The sequence below is a fragment of the Styela clava genome, chromosome 11 (genome assembly GCF_964204865.1).
Source record: "Styela clava chromosome 11, kaStyClav1.hap1.2, whole genome shotgun sequence".
Classification (NCBI taxonomy): domain Eukaryota; kingdom Metazoa; phylum Chordata; class Ascidiacea; order Stolidobranchia; family Styelidae; genus Styela; species Styela clava.
In genome coordinates, this window is record NC_135260.1 from 10197844 (window position 1) to 10220300 (window position 22457).

The 22457-nt window shown below is 32.1% G+C and overlaps 1 protein-coding gene across 1 annotated transcript in view; it reads right to left on the reverse strand.

Moving 5' to 3' along the window:
• LOC120347119 (uncharacterized) overlaps positions 1 to 22457 on the reverse strand; it is a 59172-nt gene that overhangs the window by 24180 nt on the left and 12535 nt on the right. Inside the window, exon 8 of the mRNA XM_039416967.2 lies at positions 1100 to 1181. Within this exon, the coding sequence (XP_039272901.2) occupies positions 1100 to 1181 (82 nt within the window). The remainder of the gene's footprint in view (positions 1 to 1099; positions 1182 to 22457) is intronic.

Consider the following 22457-nt stretch of genomic DNA (forward strand, 5'->3'; position numbering starts at 1 on the left):
TACCAAAAACTTTCCTAAATTTGGGACATTTTGCACAAACTAGAAAAAACTAGATAATAACAGTAAAAATTGCATTAGTTTTACAAATTTTTATTTTTCATTTTTTTGGCTTCATATTACGTATATTATGCCTTGAAGTTTATAATTTATAAATAGCATTAGACATGCAGCAGTGCATGCACAATCAATTCCTTCGTACTCAATAAATGAATTTGACCTTATATGAAATTCAGATCAATAATGTAATAATGTTCATTTTCGAAACGCTAGACATCTATATAGACAAGAAAATGAGCCAAAAAGACAGATCGTTATAATAATCGAAATGACTTGTCCTTGTACATAAATGATTGTGGGATCAATGCCAATGAAAACATGCAAATAAACTTCAATTACATTGAAATGAAAGTAATTATTTCATAAATTTATACAATTATAAGAGATTCGCTCTAAGCAAGATCACTAACAGTCACTCAGAAATGAAGGAGAGTCGTCACAGAGTAAAGTTATGAGCAACCACAGTAATGTAATACCAATTGATAACAAAATTATAACCACGTTATATAGAGTTACGCCAGTGGATGTAAATTCAATAATTTTTGTATAAAAAGCATAATATGTGAAATTTTACTGTTTTTTGCTCGGAACAAAGGTTTGCAGAAGCAGCCACTATTATGTAAGGAGCTACCCACTTTTTTCACCCCTGGGTGGGGTGGTGCGGATGGGATTCAAACTCAAGATTTTAATCCATGACGCCATTATAGTTGACCATTTATACGTTATTGAAAAAGTTCATTGTTTTTCATATTTCATTGTTCCATTTCAAATTTCAAAAGCCAACCAAAAAATGAAAATTTAGAATATAACTATTGAAATATAGCTCCCACTTTCCTTTCTGCACGAACTTTGGATGCGTTTTATTATTGTTCAATTCTGTCTATTTTATTAACATATGATAAATTAATGAAATATTCAGAATATATGTAGAAAATGCCTACATTAACACCAGATAAGTCTAAAATATTCGGCAAAAAAGGCAATCACAAAGACTGAATTAATTTACTCTGCACATTAATTATGAATAAGGTGAAATAAATACCTTTAGGCATATGTGTGATACGAGGTGTACAACAATCCATATGAAATCCACGATCGCACGAATCACAAAACAGCAAGTTATCCTGAAATAGAAATCATGAAAAATATTAGAGCCGAGCATTGAAAACAATGTAAAGAAATAAAGCTGTATTCTTCTTTCTCCGAGAAAAAAATGAAAAAATTGCTCAAATCAAGGTCATGTGAACTCACTCAATAAAAGAGAGTGATCTCTGAGTAGAGTCATGGCGATGGTAAAATTAGGCATGAGTAAATAATGATTGGCGAAAGACTTGAAACTGTTCATGTCAGTACAATCAGGAAAACAGCTACAAGAAAATGAATTTATATAAATGAGTTCTTAGAAAAGAGCATATGAAATTAGCTAGGCCACTGCATATAATAACAAGAGCGCAATGCTCAAATATACGAACATGAAGGCCCAAGCGAAGTAGCATGAGTATGCAATCTATACAGTAGACTACCTGTACACCAGTCTTCTTTATGACCAACATTATAGCGGAACCGCAACAAAGTGCACAACTTTTTATGACTTCTCACACTCAAAAAACGAATCCCACAGATCCCACAGAAATTTTTGAAATAAATAAAAGTAATGGCCTTCTGTCGAAAAATACAATCTTCAACCACTGAAAATTTCCCCCACGGAATAGGCAAAGAGAGAAATATAACGAAATACATTGGGACCACTGGTCAATACTTAATTAATACTTCATGTGAAATTTAGACAAAAAAGGAGTGTTCAGTACACAGAGGATACAGTATACTAACAAACATAATTTCACAATTTTCGAATTGAATATTAAGTTTACAAAATCATTTTTTTTGGAAAATCCTATTCTCAATAAAATTTGTGAAGATAAAACAGTGGTCTTCAAAGTTTAAATAAAATGTGGATATTATAAAACCAATCCAGTATACAACAAAATGTATTCAAAAGGTATAATGAGCATAAGGTAATGGTTGACAAAATAAAATGACATTTATTCAGAAGCAAACAGACATTTTAAATTCTCCTTAACATATAAAATTCCAGTCATCACCCTACTCTATTCTGTTACAAGTCTCTAAATTGAATATGATGAATGATGTATAAATAATAGATGAAGTATAGTGGTCAATGAATCAGCAAACAGAAGATGACCGCTAAACAATAATTCAGACAACCTCGATTACACCCAAAACTAATATTTCCCACAATACGATCCTTCATGGATAAATCTAAGATAAATTATGTATGTTTACCGCTCAATCATATATGATTGAGTGTTCTAATTGAGTGACACAGTCTAGACTAGGAAAAGTAATTCTTCATTGCTCATAAATACCTTTGTAAATATAAGAAAAGACTTATTAAGAAATATATATAATTCCGGGAGAGATAATTCAGAGAATTTAGTTACACAAACGTCCCATGAAGATAATTGTATAAAATTATCGTTATAAGTTATAACCTAATAATAATTCTAGAAATGTTCGAATCAACAATAACTGAAATTTGCAAACTTGCCATTTGAACTCAAAATTCGGGCCAAATCTTCTGCTGTAAAATTTGGAATACATCATAACTTGACTGCTTAAATAGGAACATCAATTTAGAGTCCAGAGTTTCCTAAACAGGTAGGAGGAATTTAACCCCAGTGAAAAATTTTGTTTGTTTCCACAAAGAAATACAGATATATTACCTGTATTGGGTGTAGTTTTACTTATTAACACATATTATGCACACAACATAAAATATTCAAACTTTACAATAGCCAGGGTGTGAATTGCGAATTACACTATCTAAGGATCCTTAAGAGATTGAACAATTAGTGGATATGCATTGTGAAGAAGTATACAGAAATCCAAAATAGGCAAAGAATTGGATGAAATTTACACTTTGAGAGATAGTTTTGTAAAGCCAGAACCATCCTGAAATAATAATACAAATAAATGCTGACTAATCTATTGTTTCAAACATTACCCTACTATTGTATACAGTTTCAAAACATTTTATGTAACCAACCATTGGTGATAAATCAACCATAATTCAATCCAGGTCCATAGATATACAGACTCTTCCACAATTGGAATATCTATGGTCCACAGATGATTGGAGAAAGTAGCTGCGACTCAATTTCATCTTGACAAAATGATACTCATTGTGTAAAAATAGAAGACAATAGAATACAGAAATAGATTTTGAAATTCAATAGTATGACTATGAGCTGTTTAGACTTCAATTATAGGAAATTATTTATTGATGTATATATCTTTTCACAGAAAAAAATATCGTCATCCATATTCTTCATACAGGGTTTTCATGTAATCATTGGTTAGATCAGGGCTCTTCCAAATGGGGGTCCTGACGTGGGTCGCGATAAAATCTTTTTTGACACTAACTCATGTTATATGGTAATGGACCAAATTATATGGTATATGGGTTCGGTTTCCATGGGTACAGGGGTACACAACACGAGGCACGCCTGCCCAATATGGCACGTCATAAGCTCGTATGTGGCATGACATCATTTGGAAAAAAGTAATTTTTGCATTTATAATAAATTTTAATAACTCGATGTTTATATCTAAATAAACTTAAATTGCCTTCAACAACGTCTTGAAGACATTAAACTGTTTGAGTATGTAGTTGAGTATATACCGTAATATATGTTTTATCAAAGTTTGTTTAGAATACCAACAAATATTCAAATTTCGAACTAGGCATGGCACATTTGAGTAATGCACCCTTGCTGTAATATATTTTTATGTATTCAAATTCAAGCATTGATTGATATAAGAAACCTTTTACTGCCTGTATTTCAAACATATAAAGCTATATAGGTCAAGTAGCTGTTTCTAAGCATGTAACAAGAAGACAACAAAGATACACAATAATTCAAAATATCAAAAATGATACATAAGTTAAATTACATGATTATTGACATTAATTTTCTGAATGGGAATAATAGTTTTGTTTACCACCTAACAGCGATCTGACAATTTGGTTAAAAGATATTGATTGGTTGGGATTAGTTTCAGAGGTCACGCGGGTGTTATGCCTAATAGAAGTGAATTAGTCATTGCCTATTACACCATAATAAACATAAAATTGGGGAAGACTGAGAAGTGACACACTGATGGTGTAACTAACATATTTCTTTATTATTTTGAAAATGAAACCCAGTAAATATAAACATATTGGCATAGTCTAATTTGATCCATACTTCGGAGTGTATTGATTAAACAATATTTTTCAAATTAGAATAAATACAAAAAGGAGAGAAGTGAAATTTCAGAAGTCATCAGCAGTGTTCCCATATGAAATTTAAATACTCCAAATAAGTACAAGGATGTTGTTTGTCAAAATGGGTTCGGATTCCTATGATAATGCTCTCATAATTGTGACGTATAATTGACGTGGGATTCGCGGGTGAACATTCCAATAACAAAGCCCTATTGTCACTTCTGAGAAAGAAGAGTTAGTGCTGATATACACAATCGGCCATATATGGTATATACATAAATAAACCTTTTTATATTGATTTTCCTAATTTATCAAGTATGGTTATATGCAAATGTACAAAACTGCTAAACTACAGACAATACCACAGAAAACTAAATGGGATTAAAACCTCAATCAATAACAACCAAAAAACTGACACCAGGACAAGAAAAATAGAAATAAAGGGGGAAGCAGTGTTTCTGGGAATAACAAATAAACATATTATATTTATTCTGAAAAACAAAAGCAGATAAATTATTTTGAATTTGACAAAAACAAAATCAAATGACCAATCAAAATCATCGTTCATATCTGAAAAACTTTATTATATTATTATTTTCGTAGTGTTTTCGCAGAACAGATCAATATTCATTATCACTTATTCGACAACAAAAGAAATTGCTTAGATATGAAATTTATAACACATAAAATTATTAATTTGGTAGTTTTATAATTATAAATACGGTAATTTTATAATTTTAGATGTACAAAATTGGGTACTCTCGAAGTATGTGAATCAAGATGGGGGACACTGGAACTTAACCGTGTACACATACTACGTTCCGGTGTCCGCCATCTTGGTTAACCCAAAATTGTATATCGTATTGTAACCGGGGATGTCCAGAACTAATCTGAAATTCTTTTTCGTATAAAAACTATAAATATACATAAAAGCAAACCTAATATGGAAAAACAAAAGTTTCTTTTGAATTTTAGCAAGTTCAATAATATTAGTAAACCTCATCGGTATTTAGTTAATTTCAAACAATATAAATATGTTATTGTAGTCTCTTGGATTTAAATGGAAACTTGTGAAACCTCTGGACTATACTATAGCAACCCTATGTCGAACCCCGTCGAAAATCACTGTTCCAACATATAGAGAACTTTAACTTCAGTTCATTTTCAAGATTTCATTGGGTATAAATTGAATATGAACCTAATTTAGAATATATTTGATCTTCAATATTCAAAATGGGGCACACCAGAAGTACCAATATGGAGGTAACTAATTTTGTTCGCCTGCTTTACATCAAGTTGTGTAAAGGGACGTAAGCCTATGAGCAGACGGTATATTCATTTGGCTAACACAGACAGTCCCCGAACTCGTTAGAGAGAACTAAAATAAGGAAAATCTGAGTAAAATTATGGCCTAACCCTAACATGGTACACACCCTACGGTAGTACCCGGAATATTTCATAATATACTTAGAATAGGAAATTATTCAATTATAGCTATTTCTGAAATTGGTAGCAAACGTGTTGCCAGAAAACAATGGTAATGGTTCGCCAAGCACAAGAATGTCACCTCTTAAATTGAGTTTGTTCAATGATACTATAAAAAATAACAGGTGAAGGTAGTAAATATTTTATAGTCTTCAAACATGTTTTTGCAATTAAAAATAATTTATATCGTTAGTACAATAAAATTTCAAGAATGTGTGGACTTAACAACATAAAGCGCAAGATAATTCAGATTAATGTTTCCACCAGATAATAAAACCAATCATTCTTTATATTACGCAATAAGTTTCAAATAAAATATCTTAACACCATAAACTCTAGTTTACCAAGCCCAAATACCCAGACAATGAATCTGAAGCAAAAGCGATTCGACAAATAAAAGTTATGGTTATATACAGAGAAACACTAAATCACTACAAATTAAAAGAAATTTGCTTCAATACAGCAAACCGAAACATATAAAGATTAGCGTTATATATCTTATCTTGTTTACCAAGGACAAAAACCATCAAAATATTTTTAGGTAATTTATTATCCGTCCAATTAAACACTTCCGACTATTCTTTATTAAAAAGATCCAATGATTAATTTTGAATGGGTGTTGTCAAAAGATATACAATTATCAATTATTGCAAACAAATCAATTAGCATATTTGACATTTGATTATTTACAACTGCATGCGATTATGTGTTAATGCACACAAAAGGATAATAAAAAAAGGATGAACAATTGAATTTAATAAGCCTAGTGCCAATAATATAGGATAGATTTTCATATTTAACTCAGGGGAGAGGAAAGGCGATAATCTGACTTACCGGTAACAATATGACATACCATGACCTCTCGTACGTTTATCCAATCTAGGAATTATACTGTTTCAGACAAAGAGATTTTGTATTCATGTCTTTGTGTGTAGTATTTCTAATATTGACTCATTTAGTAGTATTATGGCAAATATACATTCACACCTTACGAAGAACTGTTTAAAAATCCTCATATCATCAGCTAATGATCCATTAATGATGAATTGCAAATAGAAACAAAGTTTGTATGTATTATGTATAGTGAGGGGAGAATGGAGAGTTTCAAAATAGGAAAAGGTAGGAATGTATCAAAAAATCCAGTAATCGTCCAGCATGGACCTCTGCCAATGCAGGGGAATATGCCAGCAATATTGTGCAGAGAAAATTGTATCAAAAGTGCCAGTTCATTGTAAGCGCTGGGAATCTCGTAGTTTTCTTCGCGCAAAAGTTATCCTGTTGCTAATAATTTAAACATGTTCACTGAAACCAAGAGCTTCCTCAGTTTATGAACTATCGAGACGAAATGCTGTTGTTGGATAAAAAAAAATTTTTCGCCAAGTATCATTCTCGGAATTTCAATATTATAGTTGGTTGACGAATGAATAACGAAAAATTATAAAAAATGGAAAATTTTCAACGATCGGCATGTTTTTTTGCTGCTACCATGGAAACGAAATATCAATTCGGACTGTAGGTGAAACACACACTACACACTAAACACAGGTTGACAGCATAACCTACATGAAAAATTTCAATCAAACAGCTAAACAGACACACAGACAGAACGATTGAGAATAAGGGTCTCTTAGTGCGGGGTCCCGGAAAATTGGGGGTACCAACAATTGCAATGCATATTCAAATATAGCTGTCTGTAATGCAATGTGGCCATGATGCAGAAATATTGAAGTCAAATTTCCATATAAAATGAGGTTTCAGGTTTCATATGATCAATGGTCCAAATGGATAATATTATGTTGTTGCCGTTGAGGTACCATTGATGTGAATAAGAACTTCACTGTTATGACGTTTACAGGCTTTTCAAATATATAATTATGTGGTTAATACACTCTATAATTAACCAAAGCCGATAATAGGCTAAAATGTGTTATAAGCTAAGCCTTAAATAGAAAGACTTACAAATTGATAGTATACTGAAAATATATAATAAGCTCAAAAGCTACAAATGAGTTATATTCATGTGAAATGAATGATAAATTTATGTTCCCCAATCGAATCAGTTAGTAAAAGAAATTTCAAATAAAATTTCAGGAAAACACTGACGAGTTAGTGTGGAATGCCATCAGCATTTTGAATAAATCTTCAATTTTTAAACCGAATCGTTCAATCTTGAGCCGCAATGTGGCAGTTGGTTTATATAATTGGATACAAGCCAATTCAAGACCCAATTTTCAACCCTGTCCATGCAGTTACCTTAGCTCAAAGTATGAGATATAGCATAAACTGTGGCAAATCTAAAAAGTTTTGATACTCTAAAACCAAGAGCATAAATAAACAGTATTTGAATAGACCCTGGTCTAGTGTTTGAAGCGTTAGACTCACTGGTTCAAATCTTGGGTTAAAATCCCATGCTCACCACCTCACCCATGGGGTAATATATATTGGGTAAGCAAGGCCGAACCAAAAAAATTCCTTCTTTGCAAACAATAGTAGATCCTTATTTAGCTGTGGCTGCTTGTTGAAAGCCTTGTACAGGGCAGAAGATTTAAAAAATTAAAAAAAAAATTAAAGCTTGTAGTCTACTCATAAAAAAAACTCAGGTAAATGATAACCATTACAGCTGCTCGCATTCACTTACGTAACAGTCAATATTCAGCCGATTCAAATAATTGCCATACATAATCATTGAGTAATCAAATATAATCTAAGATATGATTGATTAGAAACGCACTGGCAGCGTCATAGTAAAACGCTACCTTATAAATTTTATCAATATTATGTCAGAATCTGTGTATTAACAATTCAAGGCAAACAGACACAACGTCTGTTATTATTTGTCTACTTTACGAAACACCCTGTATTTAGATATCTTCGGCACTTTTTCCCCACCACCAATTATTCTCATGATAGTAATGAATCTGAAAGGTCTGATACACATAATTTGCATATAAATTCCAACACATAATTTGCATATTATGCCCATCAGATAGCAGATCTTTGTATTTAACCAATGAATTAAACATGAACATAAATTTAAAAAATAGTAACACAATTAGTATTGGATTGGATATAAAAAGTCCATGGTGATGTCACAATCATTTATAAAGATTTAATCCCAGCATCGTGATATGAAAATGATAAAATTGAATGAGATTTAATTGTAATTAATTGACAAGTTTGACTCGTAGGAAACTACTTCGATACTTTTTCCGAATTCAAACCCTAGGCACCCCACCTCACCCAGGGTAAAATAAATTGGGTAGGCAATGCGGAAACGGTCCTAATAGTCAGATATTAGTGAGGCCTCGTTCAAAGCGAAGGGCGTAAATCAGCATCAAATAAAAAAAAGTATGCACATGAATTTTCCATCTATGCTATGCTCCCAAGGAGTAATATATATTAAGTTGTGTGGGACATGTAAAATGAACGAACCTCCTGACTTATGTGCACCAAGATGGCGCACAACCTGAACTCAGGTTGTGTACAAGGTTAGGGTTCAGGTTATGCGACATCTTGGTACGCATACTTCAGGAGTACCAAATGAACTGAACTTTAATCCCTTCAAACCAATTATCTCCTTAGATATATGCGGCTATCCAAAGACTTGATTAGAGCAAAGATGTATAATACCTAATAATCAAACAATAGCATAGAAAAAGGGTAGGCAGTTTGAAACCTACTATTCTTTCAAACGTATGAAAATCAATTTTGTTGATCAAAATTTATCGGCTCTGTAAACAAATGTCACCAGATGAATAATATTTAAAAAAAAATTTTTTGAACTTCAATTGAACTGAGATCGTGTCATCTCTGGTCATTAATCAGAAAAGTCGATGAGTCGATGAATTGCAAGAATGATTTGAATATAACTGCAATCCTTTCGAATTCTGAAATGGATTTGTTGACAATTGTAAATTCAGAGAAATCAAATTTAGTTATGCAGAAAAAGGGAGATAAACACTGCTTTAATTCAGATTCTCTTTATTATTCTGTTAGACGTGTATCATAAAATATTAAATGCTTAAAAAAGACATTTTTCAATAGAAATATTCTAAATTATTCCTAAAATCGAGAATTTACTAAATCGGATATAACCGTATTCGAATCGTCTTGGACATCCCTGAATACAAGTTTCAAAATGAAAGTCAAATACTGTTATTTCCTGTACATGTCAACAATGTGTTGTTGCTGCTTTCCTTACTTTGATGTTTTGCGTCATAATTATATAGACATATAATAGTTAGGATGGGATCAAAACAAGAAGCATACGTCACAGTAAATAAATCAACAACGCTGAATGTGAGAGAATTTTATAGCCTTATAGCCTTAGTCTGAGTTAAAATAAAATCAATATAAATTTAGCCAAGCATGAATAAGAGATTTAAAGCAGTGTCTGGAAATGTTATAATTCATGGTTGATTGGATTGAAACTGTCTGATAATGAGAGCAAGTGACCGGACAGGCAGGCCGACACTATACATTCATTCATCAATTTAATCATAATAATTCTGAGTTGGTATTTTTATTGTCGAAGTTCAGAGTTTCTAACACATGGGGGTTAGGACCCTACAGGAGCTATGGAGGATGAATAATATGAAGATAAACAAAATTGAGTTATAACATTACATAATCTTTTTATATCTACATGCATTTTGCTCTGAACAAGGCCTTACGCCAGTGTTTCCCAACCGGGAAAAAATTTCAAGCTAAGGATTTTTTGAAATTGAACAAATAACGGAAATATGAATAGTGCAATCCAAAATAGGCAAAAGTAGATATATATCAAAATAGTTTGGGAACCACTCTCCTGGTATTTCATTTTGCAAAGACAGAATTTGCCCAGTTTGGCATTTCCTGTCTAATTTACTACACCCTAGGTGAGGTTATTCAAATGGTATTTTAACCAGATAGTTTACCCAGGAATGTCATCATGGTTAAGTCCGATACCTTTAACAGATGAGCAACTGCGTTCAAATTATTGGTGTGATGAACCAATTATACTAGGGTCAAAGGTTGGAGATTTGGGTTCATACTCCACCCAGGTTGTGAAAAATTAGACAATGTTGAACCGGCAAGACGGTTCCAGTGGACGTGTAAATATGTATACTAACTCGTACAACTGTAATCAATTGTTCATTTCCAAGACGGCTACATTTATTTGGTTAATGACATATACAGACCGCATGATATCATCGTCTACAGATCGATAAAAATAATCAATCAATAAAATTGATTAATTAATTTGAATATAACATATATAAAAGACACTGCATGAAGTAAAGTTCAAAGTCGACTGTTGACATGTTCTTGCTAATAATAAGCTTTGATATATCACATTAAGCTTAATAACAAATGATACTTGCCATTGCATAAATCAGGAACGCCTGGCCTTCTTCGCTAAATTCCTTCCTTCGCCTACTTTTAAACTCTATAATCCTCCCTAAAAACTACTTTATTTATTCAATCTTTAATGGATTCTTAGCTAAGGATATGCGCGACTCACACTCTGGCTTTCCCACGGTTTAATTGGTTTATAATTAGGCATTTTCGAATACCTGATGATTTCAGAATCGAATCGAATCTCGAATACTGGGAAGGTATGAAATTGTATGTAACTTTCTCATTGTATTAGGTCCTCTAGACACATAAATTACTGAAAACGTAGAATATATCACTCAGACATATTGCTGAATGCTGAGCATTCACATACAATAAAAACACATTTTCATTACGGTAATAACTCACTACAGAAAAGAGTCATATGTCGGAATAGCGTTGAAAAAATTTAAAAAAATAAGATATTTACCTCGACGATTGGCGGAAAGAAAAAAACAAGATGGCGGCGATTCCAAATTATGCTCTAAACCGATTCGAATAATTTACTATTTGTTTCGATTCGAAATGCCCAGCCCTATTTATAATGTAAATAAATATGTAACACAGAACTAAAGATTATTGAGTAATACAGCAGCGAATAAAAAAGCAAAATACCCCCCAAAAATGGCAAGATTCTTTTCTGGGGAGGAAATCTCCTAGGTTCAGAAACATTGGCATAAAATTTTGAGATTTAATAAGTTACTTTACACCAGGGTTTACTACTTGCTAAACAGATTTCTGATGCATCTATGCAGTAAACAAATTGTTACATTCACCGAATTATTGATTTAAAATTTTTGCTTAATTAGAATGAAATTACAACTTTATATTATCTACTTCACACCTGTCGTAGTAGAGATTAAATATATCCTCAACTTTGAACTGTGACATTCTATTAATTTTACCGAACTATCAAACATTTATAATATGAAAATAAGCTTTCAGGAATAATTTTATATCATATATATGAAAATAGGTGATTCACACTCTGCCTGACCTGAATCAATTTGAATTCAAATTGGAAAAAGGGGTATTTTTTAATCAGTAATTGTTGAAGTATTTTTACTTCATTTAATACATCTGTGAGGGCCAAAACAACTAAGTTATCGATAAATTTCCTATGCAATTTAAAAAAAATTTAAGACTTTATGGACATTCTATACAATTGCATTACAATATTGCAGCAGTTGAATACTCGACATATTGTTCTCATTCAGGAGATAAAGCAAAAAATTGGTTCTAATGAGACATGGAAAAAATAGTTTATAGACCTACAGAAGTTAGAAGCCCAATAGCTGTAAAATTGCATTATAGTTTTGTATTATAGGGACAAAGAAAATATAAATATTTTTAATGAAATGTAATTCAAAACCTAACTTTGCGAGATTATCCACTGAATATTACTCAAAAGTAATTTTGATATCATTGTATGGCCTGTTTATATAAAGTAAGATCGGACCTCCTGAAGTAAGCGCACCAAGATGGCGCACAACCTGAACTCAGGTGGTGTACCAGGTTAGGGTTCAGGTTGTGCGACATCTTGATTGCGAATACTTCAGGAGTACCGTAAGATCTGTGGGCGTAATCGCCTAATGGTCGAAGCGTTGGACTTAACCGAGCTGGCATATAGTGTTACACTCTGGTTCAACTTTCCATGCCCACTCATACTGTAAATTTGATAGGTGATGCCAAATCAGAAATATTACGGTCCTTCCAAAAATTGTCGCCCAATTACATATCATTAAATATCAGTATCTGATAGTATGGGGCCTTGCTCAGAGTGAAAAGTTTGAGTGAGCATTATGTAAAAATGATAAAAATGGCCAGAACTGAGTATACCATTAGAGAAGTTGAATAAATATAGTCTCTTACTGCGAATTTGCAAATGAGTAATCTTCAATACTAAGCGAACATGAGCAGTTGAGGAAGTAATGTGGTAATGGCCATAATTTTGCATTCTATTACCTTTCACATAAATAAGCAAAATGAGAAATAGCATGATGTTGCAAATGCACCAACACAAATAATGATTCAATCAAATACGTCCGAAATGAATCGAATATTTAAATACATTCAAATTCGTTATATATCAAATTCTGGATTTTAGAAATCACTTGAAACAGTTAAATTGAAAAATTTATTATTTAATTTAATAACATTTAATAACTGATGCTCGAAACGAAAAACAGACAACATTTTTAGGACGGGTGTAGTGGCCTAGTTAAATAAGGGTGATATTTAATTAACCATGATGGTATCATGTGATGATGGCAGGGGGAATCTCACACCCATCACCTTACCCAGAGTGTGATAAATTGGGTAGGCAGTGCCCAACTGAAAAGATTACGGTCTTCTAAAACTAGCATGTGGCTTCTTGTGCAGACCCTTGTTCAGGGTGAAAGTCATATAAATATGTCGTAAAACGTAAATATGTAGTAAAAATAGAAGATCAATCACAACAATGTTCATCTCAAACTTTTACACTGCCAAACTAATTTTCTATTAATTTACATTTCTTTGAGTAAATTTATTTGCTGGACATAGCCTGTTTTAAAACACTTAATATTCCATAGTTGTGAATTTTATATCAAAATGTATTTGATACAGTAAACTGTTTTTATCTATGCTTGGACTGAATTCATTTCTGGTAACGGACGGGCGACGATTAATCTTTCATCGTCATTGGCTGAGCATTATTAATTATTCAGATCAGGGCGCAATTTCAAGGTCGGTTTTGCAAAAAAAAGGCTATTTTAAAAGATATATAATATCATTTAATACTCTGCATGGATAATATTGACTTCAAATTGAATGTAAGAATATAAAAAAGAATATTGGCTTCTTACTTCAATATAAAATATCGTCAAATACCAATTCAGGTGCATTATTACATAAAAACTGTTATAAAATGACTACTGTTATAAAATATCCTTGAATCAATATTTTCAGAACCCCCAAAAAAATTGATAAAAGTATCATGAGATATCCAGATAGAAAAATTGTTTAATACTAATGTTTCTTCTGAATTTAGATAAAAGTGCATTCATTATTGGACAAGAAGTGGACATACAGATCGTTTTGTTTTTATATTATTGTTGTGAAAAAAGTCGCTATTTGATTTAACTACTGAACCGATTGCTTTGAAATGTTCAGTGGTTGAAGCTTGCATTTTCGCTAGAAGGCTATTACTTTTATCTATTTCCAAAATTCCTGTGAGCTCTATGGAATTAGTTTTTTTGTGTGCGATGACGTCCTCAAAATTAAAAATTAGTCTAGTAGTCCACTGTGACACATACGGTACTACTTCGCTTTGGCCTTTGTGTCCATATATTTAAGCATCGCTCTCTTGCTGTTGTAAATATATTTTTGCAAACTTGAAAAGTCTCTTATCGTTTGTAAAGAAGTTTTGATTTAACAAAAATGTTCGAAAACGCCTAGTGCTGTGGTCGACTGCAAACTGCCGTTCGAAAACAATTTTTTGGGGCACTCATTTTCATTACATAAAACCAAAAATTGTCCATAAATTTATTATTATCTGCGCATGGATGTTGTACGTCGTTTGTATTAGAGTAACCGAAAGACATGCCAATTGTATGTTATTCACTCGCCAAATGTGCCTACCGTTAGTTGTTATCAACACAGAAATGGGAGATGTGGGTGCGTCATAATTTGAAGTTCAATGTGGCAATTGTTTATAGGTGGAAATTAATTTGGCGCGCACACTACCGTCAATGTGCAAATTTAGCACTGTAGCACATAAAGTTGCCGACCACTGGCCTAATAAAGATATTTAAATAAGGTATTTATCAGTGTGATTATAAATCATTTTCAAATGCTTATGATTCATTCATGCAATATGTTGCTCTTCACTTTTACCTGCAGGAAGTAAAATGAAGGAAATAGGCTTAATCAATAATACTACAACGCACACTCATTGATGAGACAATATGGCAAGTTGTGTATTTTCAAAGCATATGCATTCAATGCAATGACGATATATATGAGCTTGAAATTTTTAAATCGCTATTTAAATTAATTTTGGTATTTACAGAATACCAGTAATTAAATGCTCATATAAATATTAATCCAAATTATAATTAAATAGAATTTTTAAAATGATTGATATAAAAATATTATCCCAAAATATTTTTTTCACTCATTTTAGTGCATGTTCGCTCTAGGAAGGTTGTGAGTCATTGATGAAATTGGAATTTATGAAATGCCATCATTCCACCCAAGGCTCTGCATAAACAGACAATGATATTTATGGAGATATTATATTTAGGAAATGGAATCTTCAGCTTTGCGTATCCAATTTACTTGCAATCCTAAGTGGACATGGGGATTAAACTTAAATTTTAACCTCCGATGATTCCATGGTTAAGTCTAACGCTCGAACCAACCACTATGCTGCACAAAATTATGTATAAAAGAACCAAATGGCCATTAGTGCATCAACATTGTTGAGACGAAAAGTTTTATGTACATTTAAAAGGAAATTTTGTACCCAATCTTGAAAGTGAAAAAAATTATACAATAGGCTACGTCTGAAAAAGGGTATTATGCTGGTCGTTGATTGCAAAGTGCAATTTTCGCGGTCCTTAACTGATTAAACTAAAATCTTTGAACATAAAATACAATTTCTTTGGTTTTAATAAAAAATGCCTAGAAAGTAAACACAAGTGAAATATAAATATTTTTGAAATATAAGTAAAACTATTCATACACATTTTCCCACCCACACGCTGGATACCCAATTTATTACACCCTGGGTGTATATAGGGTTTGGAGCTCAGGTCTTTCCCCCCGGGTTGGTCACGAAAGGGCTTAATGGGGGTCATATATTTCAAGAACAATAATAAAGTATAGACAAGTAAATATTTTAAACAGATGAGAAAACAGATCTCGACTTGACAAGAAAATTTTATTCAGAGAAACAAAGAAGTACACCTCTCCCAGCCAGAACAAAATCAAATGTAGATGAGCCATCATGCGTGACAGATCACAACTTCACTTCTAGTTGTTTAGGATTCTATGTTTGAAGAACATGCTGACGAATTAGGCTATGCGAAGATATTTGGCCATGTCGAGTGGGTCGTGAACACTGGTGTAGTTCAATATTCTAATTACTAAGCCATCGCGTCTACTTATATCGCAATGAGTCACATCAATTGTTTATGTATGTTTGGACAATGTAGTTCATCACAGGAATGCACATATCGTTTCATCTCCAAAATATTACAAATACCGTCTTAAACTTGTGATCTATAATCAATGTGAATTGTTACGTTTAATCTGATTATCTTTTTTAATCCTACATAAATACACCTTATTAAGTATAATAGTTGGATTTGTTCAGTCAATGTTTTGGCTAGAAGATAATCCAGATGGCAGTGATGCCTAAATTTTAACTGTAAAATGTATTAATAAACAAATTTTGTTTTATGATAAACATAATCAAATAAAACTAAAGAATATGGCATATCTTATTCTTAAGAATTTTTTTGAAGAAAGGTCACATGCACTCAGTTACAAGTAGAGGAGACTGATTTTTGAGCTCAGTCAGGAGTGGCCGCCTAGTAAGAAGAGCTAGTGAAACTGAAATTCACTATGTTATAACTATATATATCACCACAGTAAAATCAAAGTAGCTTACGACATAATGTCATATTTTTCAAAAATTGACTTTTTGATCTTCTATCATTATGGATCAGGCGCCATCTTTTGTCTGGGTTTCAACTGTACCTGTTTTATGTTTGACTTCACGTACTGCCTAATGTAACTTTTTCCTACTTTTACATTCGACTCTTAGAACTAAATTACGGTATTGCAACTGATCGGCTTAAGTAACATGACAATTTAGCTGTCAAAATATAGCCGCTATTTTATGTATTTGAAATTTAGCCCAAATTAAATTTATTTATTAGAGTTTTATCACAGTATTTGTGTACGTTTTGAGGTTGGTGAGGTTCATCTTCACCTATGCACAAAATGATGAAATTGAATTTCATGGAAATTAAGCATCTTTTGTATTGTGTTTATAAATTGAAGATCGCAATCAGAATAGCAAAAACTTAATCAAATATAAGTTTGTGTAAAACATGTTTATTGAAAACAAAGCTTATCTAATGAGAATTTCTCCATGATATGTCGCTTGAACTTGTTTAGAAATAGGTTAAATCATAATTGACTGATGAAATACCAGGTCAGAAAAGATATAAATGGTAGGCAATTCTATCAAAATCTAGTAAGATAATGAATAAACAGATATGGGACGTACAGCAGTTGATAAAGTTCAAGTAAACAATATTTCGTAAACACTTTGCCAATTTGAATAGATACGGAATATTTTCCATGTTAGTATTGACAATAAGGATGAATAGCGAAAAAATAACTTCCAAAATTATGTGTAACATGCCCTGGGGGGGAAGAAGCAGACATTCGACACGGCAGTTGTTTTTAGGGTCTACAGACGTTCAAAAAAGAAATACGTTACAAGATATACTGATGCAATAATTTGAGGTAGGATATGATAACGATCATGCGGTATGTTACATAAACATTTCCGATAGACAATGGTAGATCAATTTGTATGGTTTTCTTGTTCATCTGCGTTCAACATTGACTTTCGCTTTGGATAAAAATAGATTGTATATATTGTTGAAATAATTCCAAAAATACCGGTAGTCTCTTCCTGTTTCACAGTTTAATATTAATATAAGAACAAAAGGGCTTCGTTATTACATTCAACAACCCTTATAATATAGAGATTTAATTTAAATACTAAATACCGTAATTATTTTCTGTTACAATAACAGCACATCGTTATGAGAAGTATGGTTATATGAAATATTTTAGTTTACATTCTCCAAGAAAAAATATAACCTAAAATTAAAATTCCAATACAAAAACCCTATACATACCACAAACAACTTTGGTAAAAAATATCAATAAATCGTGTTATTTTGAAATGGTTTGAAAATAGACGTATCTTGGATATTTCCTATTGATATGTTTCATGTGCTAAAAGATGAAACCAAAAACCAATCTCCATAAAATACTTGACATAAATAAACGAGGACCGGTTAAGCCGGTAAAAATAATATTGGTACGTGAAAAAGCTCTAATAAAATATTATGCATGATTGTTTATTCTAAATATTGTAAATTTTCGAGAAATAACAAAATAATATTTTTTTAATTCAAGATTACTTAACTCTGTCACAGCACGATAACAAATTTACAAGCCTTAGCCACTCGAGCAAAACGGTGTGAAAAAGAGTAGCTAAATATCACGAGGCAATCCTTGGTTGAAAAATGATTATGAAGATGGATGGAGTTACCACCATGATAAATCAAAGGCTTTGATAAATGAAAAGATCGTTGTTGTCACTGGTAACCAGTCCAAAATATGAGCAACAGCTTAATTTTGCGAAAAACAGGACTTACTACAGATAGAAGTGTTGATTTCAGTTCAGTTATTAATAATACTATAATGAAAATTAGAAACATATCATCCTGATGATGATTATATTGGCAAAGCTATTGAGTATGGAGTAAATTATCCTTTGAATATTATTGATTGGGATGTCCAAAATCGAATATTTCACTAGAGGAACACAGCTTGAAAAAATATTCTTGAATATGGATTTTTCAAAACATTCTAAATCGAGTTCATGTGGAAAATTATATGATTTACTACATCTTCATGTTGATCTAAAACGACACAAACATAAAGGTCATTGGTTTCTCTGTGGTGTTGTTACCAGTTGAGATATCGTATGTTTTGGTCTGCTATCACTTAGAATAATTATCTTTACTATTGCTACAGCGTACTTCTATTATAATTATGCATATGGATCCACCAGCTAAAAAGCGTTGAGGAAGGAGAGGTGGTTGATAGAGCAGAAACCAAATCGATATAAAAATCTGACAGAAGATCTAATCGTAAACAGTTGAACAATTGTGAATATAACATTGAACTTAACAAAATTCAATAACTCAAAGTTTTTTGAACTCTATATGTATCAGTGTCTTCTTGTCTAAAGTCTTTACCCTAATGAGGGTATGCAAATACCTTTTAATAAAGTTACTGATGATTATTAAGATGATGCAACAAATATAATAATAAACTGAAAATATTAACAAAGTCAACATGTGCAAGAGTTTAATGTACTATGTAATTATCGAATTATTGAAGATGCCATCACTATATCAAGCTATCTATAGAGTAAGAGTATCATCGATATGCCTGGTCCATATATGTTAAACCCATATCAAACTACTTTTGCAGCCACCTGCAAAAGTCTACAAAATATTTATGAGTTTGATTTTTCAAATGACCCGTAGTAACCTTGAGAATAATCCTGTTGAGAATTGACAAATGAAACGCCTGTATTATTCTCACCCCATCACCCACTAAGTAGTCTGATGAGAAGTCATGGTTAGAAATTCGACACCGAGCGATGTGGCAACTAAAGGTTAAATTCGTAATATTGAAACAAGAATTGATGCAAAATGCATGAAGAATGTGTCTTGTCAACTCTGAACTCTAAAATTGGAAAATTGAAAAAAAAATTCTATAATCCAATGTCTGTATACTGAAATGAATATACGATCCGCATTTAATAAACTATTACAGAAAATCAACAAATATAAAGATTGTAAATCTAAAGATTTCAACAAAATCAAAATTTTGATTTTAAAATTGAAAGATTTATAGTAGGGGTGGGCAAATTACGGACCGGGGGCCAGAGACGGCCCAGCGGAGTGTTTCGGCCCATTTGTGCCTGTAGAAATTTTGACTAGTTTTTATGAATATAAATTTCTGTTGAAAATATCGATGCAAATAACGGCATAATGACCCAGAATGTTACATTGTGCCTTTTTTTAATATAAACGTTAGCTGAGCTGTTGGACTGGCTGTATAATATCGAATAGCCTATAATAGAAACTAACCAAAGGTTTTTTTAATCCAGTTTAAATGTACAAAATAGACCCTGCTTTAATTTACTCATTGCTTTCATTAAGGAATTAAATTGTGATTGTATAATAGAAGTAACAACAGAGAAAATAGTAGACACAGGAAATTGTATAACCATATCGCTGCCACACACCGACCACAATCCAATCAAATACCGCTGAGTGCTGACCTTCAATAGTTTAGTAGTAATGACCTTCGAATGTAATGTCACAGAATCCCAATCGAACCCTTCAAGATGACATTGAAGTGACCTAATCAACATATTATTATTAACTTACGAAATGAGCGGCCCAAAATCAAATCAAATTCGATTATGACCCCAATCGCAATTAAAAGGATGCCATGTACACAGTAGGTTTAATGATTACGCCAACTGTACAAGATACAAGTTCACTAATTCTGAACTAAGCAGGACACTAAAAAAGACACAATCAACCCAAAAGTGAGCCAATCGCCCAGCATCTTCACCCCCTAATTCTAGACAAAAAGTTCTCTCTAATGTAGTCTAAAACGAACCTTATGACATAAGATATCCCATAATGACTATTTTGGCAATTTATCATTTCACATTACTGGAATGCAAAACCAGATTCACTAAAGTGATTAATATTCACCAGTGAAGGTGATAGGGTTAAGTACAATGGGAAAACAACAAAGTAGAAACTATAGCTGGCGTGAGTCCAAAAAACACAAGCTGGTGTATTATTTACATTTAGATTCCATGGTTCAACTACAATTCAATGACTACATTAGCACAGATTTGATACCACCCATATTTTTCCACATAATAAATAAAAATATTGACAGGATATTGTTACATATGTGAAGGATTCAGGTGAATAAAAAGGTTATTTGTTTTAAGTAGGAATGTCATGTATAAATAGTTCAGAAGTCTACAACTCATTTGCAACTAATTTTGCTCTTAAATAATCTGGAATTTTATTTTTATTTTGCAATAAAATCAAATATGTGGTTGATAACGGCAGGGTTGTCCAAATTAAATTGAATTGAAATAAAACAAATTCCTGATTTTGAAAATAATCTAGAATAGTTTCAGAATTTTGTTCATAAAATTATCATCCATTTCAGCATTTGACATCACACAGTATGTCCAACAACAGGTTTTACTAAATTTCTGAAAAAAGTAAAAATACAAAAAATCAATCAAATGACTGTTTATTTATAACTTGATCTTGATAATGTATTGAAAATTTGAATGCAATAATTTCACAACAGCAAATTTTTCAGAAAAAGTTATAACAAGCCCATCATTATTTTGTTTTGTCTTAATTAGTAAAGCTGAATCAATAGAACGAGGATTGGCAAACAATTACATATCTCAGGCAACTTATAGAGATTTTTAAAAATATTAACCACCATTTGCCACTTAACAATTGGAACAGCTGCATAGCAAGTTGAAAGTATGCTATATATTAACAAATTAACATTTTTTAAATATATGACAGCAAAACCAACTTATGAAAAAATGTTTGTCTCTAGTCTGGGAAAATCGAAAAAACAAACACAATTTGTTATTGTTTCTTCGCACCGTTTCCGGATGCTTTTGCTAGAGATGGGGTGATCGTTATGGGTGCGCAACAATTGACCTATGAAAACAAAAATGAAAACAGAGAGCATGGGTCTGATTTTCAGACGACTGTTTTAGGCCCTGGGGTCTGGAATGTCATCCGATTCGATTTGATTGCACTCAAGCGTAAAAAGGGGGTGAGACAAAAAGGCTAAAGCCGTTGTGGGGTGAAACAGAATATGATGAAAGGTGAGGGGCATCACCAACGCCATCAAATATCGCTTTCTGACCTCATAATTAAAATAAGTAGTTTCATCTTGCTGGTGAACCATAAGGTGCCAATTTCCTTCGTGGGTTTAACTTTTGGTGGTCTTTGATAAGTATTTTGGCACATTTATATAAACAACCAAAAACTTCCTAGAGGTAATACGTATCATTTTTGTCTGATCACAATTTTAAAAATATTTTGCTAAACCCTGTCGCCTCACTTGTCTACACCTGGACGAAGTTTGGTTATAAATATCAATGAACTCAAACGTACTGAAGAGCACTTACGAAGTGTTTAGTGTTTAGATGATCCATTTCATGTAAAAAGTAATGAAATATCAAGTGAAACAAAAATTGAATATAAAAAAAACGTTCAATGCATATAGGACGATCTAAAAATTATGAGAAAATACAACTTGTATTGTACGACTACTAAAACACTACACTAAATTATGAAATGATGAGGACAATAAT